At 31.0% G+C, this 10,397-nt stretch overlaps 1 protein-coding gene across 1 annotated transcript; it reads left to right on the plus strand.

The window, feature by feature from the left end:
- The first annotated feature begins 2,817 nt into the window (after nt 1-2,817).
- LOC101901598 (ichor) lies at nt 2,818-4,854 on the plus strand. Its single transcript, XM_020038556.2, has one exon. The coding sequence runs from the start codon at nt 2,827-2,829 to the stop codon at nt 4,588-4,590; it is 1,764 nt and encodes a 587-aa protein (XP_019894115.2). The 5' UTR covers nt 2,818-2,826; the 3' UTR covers nt 4,591-4,854.
- Nucleotides 4,855-10,397: the final 5,543 nt, after the last annotated feature.

Here is a 10,397-nt window from a genome sequence, read left to right on the forward strand (position 1 = left end):
GTTCATAACTTGTTGATAACTTGATTTATTTTTTTTCTTAAATTTGTGCAATTTATGAGATTTTTAAAAAAAAAGAGTCATTTTTGTATTTTTCCAAAATGCAACAAAAGACTTAAGACATATACTTTTGAATGAGAACCCTCTACACTTGTATTATTATTATTATTATTATTATTATTATTATTATTATTATTATTATTATTATTATTATTATTATTATTATTATTATTATTATATTATTATTATTATTATTATTATTATTATTATTATTATTATTATTATTATTATTATTATTATTATTATTATTATTATTATTATTATTATTATTATTATTATTATTATTATTATTATTATTATTATTATTATTATTATTATTATTATTATTATTATTATTATTATTATTATTATTATTATTATTATTATTATTATATTATTATTATTATTATTATTATTATTATTATTATTATTATTATTATTATTATATTATTATTATATTATTATTATTATTATTATTATTATTATTATTATTATTATTATTATTATTATTATTATTATTATTATTATTATTATTATTATTATTATTATTATTATTATTATTATTATTATTATTATTATTATTATTATTATTATTATTATTATTATTATTATTATTATTATTATTATTATATTATTATTATTATTATTATTATATTATTATTATTATTATTATTATTATTATTATTATTATTATTATTATTATTATTATTATTATTATTATTATTATTATTATTATTATTATTATTATTATTATTATTATTATTATTATTATTATTATTATTATTATTATTATTATTATTATTATTATTATTATTATTATTATTATTATTATTATTATTATTATTATTATTATTATTATTATTATTATTATTATTATTATTATTATTATTATTATTATTATTATTATTATTATTATTATTATTATTATTATTATTATTATTATTATTATTATTATTATTATTATTATTATTATTATTATTATTATTATTATTATCATAATTTTAAAAATTAATTATACATAAATAAAATTGGTTTTCCAATATTTTTCTCCAAAATTTGTCAAAGCAATATTCATGGAGTCTTTCTTATTAATCATTGTTGTTACAATGAATGGTTATTTTAAAATGTTTTTTTTTAATATTTGTAAATTTTTAATATTTCAAAATTTTATTATTATTTATATATTTTTTATTTTTAATTTTTTTGTTTTTAATTTTTTTTATGATTTATAATTTTTTGATATGTTAATGTACTCTTTTTCTTTAGATTTTTCATTTCTAAAGATTTATTTAATATATTTTTTTTTAATTTTATGAAATTAAAAAGAGTCAGAAGATTGCTTTAACAGAAACAAAAGACTTAAGGCACATACATTCGAATAAGAGAACCCCCTCGACTTGTAATGTACAAAAGACTTAAGACACAAACCTACAATTTAATGAGAGACAATTTGACGAAGCCATTTACGATAAGAGAGCGGGAGAAAAAGAGAATATTTATGAATTCGAAGAGCAAATATTAAGACAAAGGCATAATATATTTATGGAAATCAATATTAATAAAAAAGTGAATCATAATAATCAACCTCCAAGGAGAGACAATTCACTGAAGATGTATGACTTAAATTAAATATACCACATTCATAGCAATCATCATAAAGGGAGAGAGAGAGAGAGTTTACTGAGTTCAATAGAAAATGTTTAAGAGCAAATCTTCAAGTTTTTCATGACATTGATGTTCATTGTGTAATATTGCTTCAAAATAAAGTCTTAAGACACCAAACTACGATATAATGAGGGATAATCTGATAAAGTTTTAGGGATGACAGACCTAGAGCAGGAGAGAACACTTCTTCATTAAGATGACATACTTGGCGCACTGCTTCGGATACCTCCCCCACAAAAAAGTTTAAAAATGTGAATAACCAAAAGGGTCATAAAAAGGAAATAAGCACTGAATTCTCTTCAAATTTCTGGATCAAAGATCTGGATCACCACTCCTTCTGGTACCTCCCACACAAAAGGGTGAACATTTGGAATAACCATGACAAAAAAAATATTCATAAAAATCCTCATTTCTGCAGAGCTCTGCTACAAAAATGCCCTACAAAAATATTTACATTTTTTTAAATGAAAAACAAAAGACTTAAGGCACGAACGTGAAATGACATCAAATATAAAATATTTCAAACTTATCAACTCTCTTCAAAATCTAAAAAAATTTTAACTGAATCAGCAAAGGGGAAAGGCCTTCATAAATCTGCACCCTCTAAGAAAATACAAAAGACTTAAGAAACAAACTTGTCGCAAAAATGTCATCCATCATTTGTTGATGGATATTTGATAATTTTCTTTTTCGAGCTTATAATGACCTAAGGAGATAGGATTGAGAATTGGAATCTACCGAAATCCTTATTCATGATGACAAAAATTATTTTTTGTCTTTTATTGTTTTTTTTTTTTTTTTTGAATTCTTTGTTATAATTTTTAAATAATTTATTTTTTTCTGTTTTTTTTTTTTTTTATTTTCAGGTTAAAATGAATTTACAAAATTCCCGACGATTTTTATACATCAAAACCTGCAACAATATTTGATAAGAGAAGAATATAACAAAAACCCTTCAGGCTATCCTCGTTACCAAAGATAGCTACAAAAACAACAACAACATAAATACCAACAAAAACAAAAATTCCTTCCTAAAAAAAACATCAGCTAACTTTCAAACCCTCAAAAAACACCCAACATTTCGGCACAACTTCCCCCCCACACACACTCCCCCCAAGGCATACCATGAAGTTTTGCACTATGAACGGTCCAACAGAATCCGAAGTTGAAAGTATGCTAATGAGCCCCTGCTGGGGACCCACACAGAACGGTGGCCAGGATCAATATCTGCTGGATGGCCACAAGTTGTTGTTGGAACACGATTTGGACTCGCTGCCCAGTGATACGGAACAAAAGAACTCCCTCGATGTTTTGGACAATTTGTTGATGAACACCACCAGCCTAAATAGTTTGTCCGATCTGAAACCGTTACCTCCCTTTACCGGCTATACGGGCCATTTGTCCATCAATGGCATATCGGGGCATCATTACCATGCCATTGCCCAGAGGCTGCCGGATGAGAGCAATAACAATTACATACAGAGTGCTTACCATGCGGCCGGAAATGCGGCCATACAAATGGCCAACTCCTCGTCATCGGGCAATTCTCCACTGTCGTCCACACATGGAGTGGGAGGAGGCGGCGGCGGTGGTGGTGGCGGAATGTCACTCACCTCCAGCCTTTCAAGTAGTCACAACAATTCCTCTGCCGATCACAATATTGTCTCATCATCCACCTGCCTGCCCGAAAGTGTTCTCAGTGGCGATGCCGATGCCTGCCTCCATGACGTCAAGCTCTTCTCCGATAGTCAATTAGATAGTAAGCTTTACTCCCTGGCCGACAGCTGTGTGATGGCCAGCCACCCCTCCACAACCAGCAACAACAACACAAATACAACCTCAGCGACGACGGGTCTGGCTGGCCAGGACCCCGATTCGGGTGGGGTGCGCATCTATGCCGATGCCAAAGATCTAACGGAATATGTGGACATGAATTCGATAGACGACATTGCGGCCATCATCGGGAGCGCAATAGCCGACACTACAGTACCTAACCAGTTGGACAAGGACGATGGCAATGACACGAGAGATTCGTGGATTGATTTGGATGCCTGGATCGAGGGTAATTGCATACAGCAGGAGGGTGGTAAGCTGGTGGTGGCCCAACAGGATTCGCTGAGTGATTTTATGCTGCCCCAATCGCCCATCCACCCGAGCAGTTCAACGTTGCAGAGCCTGCTGACACATGGCTATATGCCGCTGCTACAGAATCGCCTACAAAACGGACCTCCGCCCTCGAACATCAAAGGTGAGACACCCAGTTCTACCTCATACTGCAATGAACTGACCAGCTCCACATCGGCCAGTCCACCGGGAGCGGTGGTCTCGACGACAGATAATCTCATGATCAATCCCAGATACCTTACGAATCCCACACAGTATCACATTTCCATGAAATCGGATGGTCTGTGTAGTCCCGATTTGATGGGAAACGGAGGTGGAGGAGGTGGAGGTAATTTTCCCCACACCACAACAGTGACGCCAACGGGGACGCCGAAAACCAAACGTTCGAGGTCCACCAAAAAATCCAATAACCAACAGCAGCAGCAACAACAGCTTAGCAGTAATAGTGGTGGTGGTGCGGGACAGCTAATGCAGGGCAATGGCTCAACAATGGGTGGCGGACCACAACAACTAAATTCCATTACCTCACCCACCTCTGTAAACTTCAATGCCAACGATCTGTCCGGCCTGCTGGGCAAAGAGAAACCTGTGCATCGCTGCAGCATCTGTAATCGAGGCTTCCTGAATAAGAGTAACATCAAAGTCCACCTGCGGACGCATACCGGGGAGAAACCCTTTCGCTGTGAAGTGTGTGCCAAGGCGTTTCGCCAAAAGGCCCATCTGCTCAAACATCAACAGATACATAAGAGAATTGGGCGTGACTGACAAACACACAATCACGCACACCACCGATCGCCATCGAATGGGCCGTCGTCAACATCGTCCATGGCCTCTGCCGTTTCCAAGTTGTATGCCTCCCCAGTGGGTCAGCATCATTTTGGTAGCGGTCGTGGTGGTTTGGGCGGCGAAACGCCCCTGGTGGTGGTCAATGATGAAGAATTTCGTTTTAAGACAATCATACTGCAAAAACCCAAGGCGGCGGGAATGTTCAATGGCAATACATAGGAAATTGGTTCATATTCTCCGGATTTGAAATTAGGAATTTTGTTCTTAATTTCCTCCTTTGGGGTTGGGAATTTTGTTCCTAGTTCCCCTCATTAGGATTGGGATTTTTTTCCGGGATTCTTTTGGGAATTATGCATTTTCTTTGGAATTAGGAATTTTGTCCCTAATTCTCCATTTAAGGTTAGGAATTTTGTTCCTAATTTCCCTCATCAAAAAAAAAAGAATTTTGTTCCTTTTTTCTTTTGGAGTTAGGAATTTTATTCATATTTCGTTATTGGGAATAGGAATTTTGTTCCCATTCTCGGAACTTTGAAATAGGAAAATTGTTCTTATTTCTTATTTTTGGGATTAGGAATTTTGTTCTTAAAATACCCTTCTGGGGTTGGGAATTTCGTTCTTAATTTCCCTCATTAGGATTGTGAAGATTGTTCCTATATTTTTCTTGGAGTTAGGAATTTTATAGGTATTTCCCTTTTTGAAATTATGAATCTTTTTCCTATTTCCCCATTTGAGGTTAGGAATTTTGTTCCTAATTCCCCAAGTGACTTTGGTAATTTCGTTCCTAACTTCCCCCCATTAAGATTGGGAATTTTTCTCCAAAATTCTTTTTTTGGGTTAGGAATTTTATTCGAATTTCCTTCTTGGAATTATGATTTTTTTTCCTAATTTCCCATTTGAGGTTAGGAATTTTGTTCCTAATTTTCCAAGTGGGTTTGGGAATATTTTTCCCAATTTCCCTCATTAAGATTGGGAATTTTGTTCCTAAACTCTTTTTGGGGTTGGCAATCCTATTCGGATTTAATTTTTGGAATTATGAATTTTGTTCCTAATTCCCCATTTGAGTTTAGGAATTTTCTTTCTTTCTTTTTGGAGTTAGGGATTATATTTGCATTTTCTTATTGGGAATAGGAATTTTGTTTCGATTCTCCCAATTTGGAAATAGGAATTTTGTTCGTAATTCATATTTTCGGTATTAAGAACTTTGTTCCTAATTAACATTTATTTGTTTGAGAATATTTATTATATTTTCCCTTTTTTGGGATTTTTTTCTTTTTGGAGTCATGAGTTTCTTTCCTAACTCTCCATTTATGGTGCCTAATTCCCCTAATTAAGAAAAAGAATTTTGTTCCTATTTTCTTTTTGGAGTTAGGAATTTTATTCGTATTTCGTTATTGGGAATTAGGAAATTTGTTCTTAATTTCCCTCTTCAAGATAAGGAATTTTGTTCCCCTTTTTGGTTTTGGGATTACGAATTTCGTTCCTAATTTCCAGATTTTGAAATAGGAATTTTGTTCTTAATTCATATTTTTGTGATTAAGAATTTCGTTCTTAATTTTATTTATAAATTTGATAATTAATTTATTCTATTTTCCCTTTTAACTTTCTTGAATTGCGAATTTGATTCCCGATTTCCATCTTCAAGATAAGGAATTTTATCGCCGATTTCTTTTCCTAAAAATTTTCGGAATACGAATTTTGTTCCTAATTTCCAGATTTTGAAATAGGAATATTGTTCTTATTTCATATTTTTTTTTGATTAGGAATATTGTTCTCAATTTTCTTTATAAATTTGAGAATTAATTTATTCTATTTCCGCTTTTAACTTTCTTTATTTGCGAATTTTATTCCCAATTTCCATCTTTAAGCTATGGAATTTTATTCCCGATTCCTTTTCCTAAAAATTTTGTTCCCAATTTCCCTTCTTGAATTAGGAATTTCGCTCCCAATCTCCGCTTTTGGGTTAGGCAGTATTTTAACAAAGTCAAAACAAATAAGAGAAAATAAATTCAACATCCTCAGTGAGTTGCAAATAGAGATCAAAGAGTTCAACAAAATGCAGGGCATTTTGTTTGCTTTCTCTTTATCTCTCTTTCACTTACCAACAGGGATATCCAATTGTTTTTAAATTCTCTTCAAAAAAAAAAATGTCTTCTCATTCATTGATTCACTCATCAAACATCAAGAGTTTGTGATTTGTTTTTATTTCTCTTCAAACAAAGAGTTTTTCCTCTACTCAAAAAAAATAAACGAAAGAGAAAGAGAAAAACTCTTTGCAGGCGGCTCAAAGTTACCAACATATTGATCGGATGCAGCCCTTCCATCTCATACTGGGAGAGTAACATCAAGGAGAGATATAAATAAATCTTTGAATTTTTTTTTTGTTTTCTCTCCTTGACCCTCTTCCAGTTGAGATTCCTTTTTGTTGTTGTTACTGACCCCCAAACCACACTTTGGTAGGCCACAGCCATTTGCTGCTGGGGGCCTCCCTTAGTTACTGAGGGTCGGTCATATGAAGTGCTCCATACGATCAATTGGGCAATTTGGTTAAATCTTTGATGCTACACGAAATTGTTGTTATAAAGCCTAAATAAAATCAAATTACATTCTCCAAACAAAAATGCTAAATGCCAAAACATAACAGCAAATTCGTTATTCGTTGTTGTTGATTGCTTTTGATCTCTTAGATATAAATAGAAAAAAAATTAAAATAAAACGATATAAAAATACAGGTCTTCGATAAATAGAAGAAAAGTATTCCTAAGATTCGAGAACCATGATAGTTGCCCTCCATAAATATTCTTAAAAAAATCACAGCAGAAACCCACAAAATAATTTAAAAAAAAAAACTATTTCGAGAACCATCAAAAAATCACATTTCGAAAAATTTTTTTCCGAAATATCTATATTTTGTACATGATTTTCTAAAATAATTTATAAATAATCAACTCTCCAATAGGTCATTCACAATTTTTTTTTATAAAAAATTCAAATTTCCATAAGTCCAAAAAGTATGTTATAGAAAACCCTACGTTTCTGACAGGATTTTATAAAAATATTTGCAAAAACAATTAAGTTTCCAAATATTTTCATTACGTAAAGGCCCTTAATGTATTCTTTTTTTGAAAATTCAAATTTTTAATAGAATCTTAAAAATATATTAAAAAACCTTAGAGTTATGGTTATGTGGTTACAGACTCGATAAACTTTTAATTAAATTTAAATAAGCCGTTTTAAGTATTTAAAAATACCAATGGAACCTTTCAAAAATATATATTTAAAACATCGATATTTCTTGTGGAACCTTGAAAATTTTCCAAAAAAATCGATATTTCTTGTGGAACCTTAACAAATATTCCTTAAAGATCCACTAACAAACTTTTCAAAAAAGTCTTTGAAAAAAAAACATATTTCTGAAATGTGACTTGTGACCCTTCGTAAATTCTACATATCAAGGAGGTCCTAAAAAATATCTTTATTTAAATCAAAGTTTCAAGATGGAGAGGAAAAATTTACGTCTTAAGGAGGTTTTCTTTAAATCCACGATTCGAGGAGGCCCTTAAGAAAATTTCAAGGAATTCGTGTCGTGAAATAGACCTTAAAATAAATATAAAAAACGTTTCGGTGGGGTCCTTAGAAATTTATAAAAACATACACGTTTATTGGAGGTCCTTAAAATTAATTATTAAAAACAAAATCACTCTGAAAAATAAATATTTGAGGAAATCCAATTTTTGAGGGGGTCCTTAAAGGAAATGCTTGAAAACCCCATCAATCGACGGGATCTTTAAAAGAAATATTTAAAAAAATCACGTTACGAAGAGTTATTAAAATAATTAAAATATTTTAAATATTATTATTTTAAAAAATTACGATTCGGAATGGTCCTGTAAAATAAATATTTTTAATTATGGTTTTCAAGAAAAATTCTTAAAGAAATCCAAGTTTTCAGAAGGTCTTAACGGAATATTTTCAAAAAATAGTCGCTCAAGAAATATTCCTTCAAGTATTTTTTTTTTAATCTCAGCCCATCAGAGTGCCTCAGATTTTCGGAAAAATACGTTAAAAAATGCCTTAAATAAGTCCTCAAGAAAAATTCTTAAAGAAATCCAAGTTTTCAGAAGGTCTTAACGAAATATTTTCAAAAAATAGTCGCTCAAGAAATATTCCTTCAAATATTTTTTTTTAACCCCAGCCCATCAGAGTGCCTCAGATTTTCGGAAAAATACGTTAAAAAATGCCTTAAATAGGTCCTCAAGAAAAATTCTTAAAAAATCCAAGTTTTCAGAACGTCTTAACGCAATATTTATTAAAAAATCCTCACTCAAGAAATATTCCGTCAATTATTATTTTTTAAGAACAAATACATAATATAGCCTCAGATTTGTGAAAAAAACTACTTTAAAAAATGCCTTAAATTCTTAAAAAAATCCAAGTCTCCAGAAGGTCCTAAAGAAATATTTTCAAATAATAGTCACTCAAGAAATATTCCTTCAAATATATATATTTTTAAAATCCAAGCCCAAACAAAAAAAAATCTTTTCAAAAATGTCTCAAATGTCTCCAAATAAATTCTTAAAAAATCCAAGTTTTCAGAAGGTCTTAACGAAATATTTTTTTTTTAATCATCACTCAAGAAATATTCCTTCAATTTTTTTTAAATCCAAGCCCATCGAGCCTCCGAGTTTTTTACCCTAAGCCATATGGTTACAAATATATATCATTTGATATGGCCAAAATGTGCCTCGTCGAAATAACGGTTTTAGCCCCAAGGCCTGTTTGGAATAAATTCCAATTTAGAACACTTAGAACCGATCTAAGAGTGTCTGCCCGCTTGTCTGTCTGGATGGTGCGCACGATAACTCTTAACATCGTACATCTCAATATTCTTATCAAACATAGACCGAGTTCGGAGATGGGCAATATTCGCCCACTCCTTCTGGCACCTCCTCCACAAAATGTCAAAATTTGAACAGAAAATGAGCTGAGGGTATACATATGCCAATAAAACCTAGCAATACTTCTTAACTAGTAAAACTTCTAACTTAAATCCAATAGGTCCTCCAGAAATATATAATTTTTTTTTTCAAAAAATCCATGTCCTCAATGTGTTGTCAAGAAGCATTTTTTTATCCAACCATGAGAATATTTAAAAATGCAAATCAATGTTGGACACCCACCACTTCTAAAAAAAATTCAAAAAAAAATTTAAATATTCTACACCACCCCAAAAAAAACGTTTTAAAAATTCACAAATCTCACAGGGCCTCAAGAACTAAAATTTCAAACAACGGATTTTCTATGTCTCAATAAAAGGTTTTTTGTTTTTTTTAATCCAATTTTTGTCAAGAATTTTTTTAAAAGCCATATTATTTTTTGGCCTTTCCGAAATATTTCCTTTAAAATCGAGGCTTTTGATAAGTCCTATCGAAATATTTTCTAAAAATTCCACGTTTAAAATCGTTCCTTATGATATATATTTTAAAAAATCACATCAAGTTTGGTTCCTTTTGAAATAAAATACGATTTTAAAGAGCCAACAAAAAATAGGGTAAGTGTGCCTAAGTTCGGCATGTCCCAGTAGTCGGCACTTTTTATTTTTAAGCCCAAATAAATGAAACTATTGCAACTAAATGTATTTTGTTTACTTCAAATATATTGCCAGATATCTTTGTGTACAATTTCGCTAAGAAAAGATGATTTATTCTAATAAAAATTAAATTTTTGTCTGTGAAGGTCCTCAACAATCCATATTCTTAAGAAAAGTACAATAAAGACGTCGAATCAGT

The sequence above is a fragment of the Musca domestica genome, unplaced genomic scaffold, assembly GCF_030504385.1.
Source record: "Musca domestica strain aabys unplaced genomic scaffold, Musca_domestica.polishedcontigs.V.1.1 24, whole genome shotgun sequence".
NCBI lineage: Eukaryota > Metazoa > Arthropoda > Insecta > Diptera > Muscidae > Musca > Musca domestica.

Coding starts and splice junctions, on each gene's coding strand:
- LOC101901598 (XM_020038556.2), top strand. CDS start 2,827: ATGAAGTTTTGCACTATGAACGGTCCAACAGAATCCGAAGTTGAAAGT.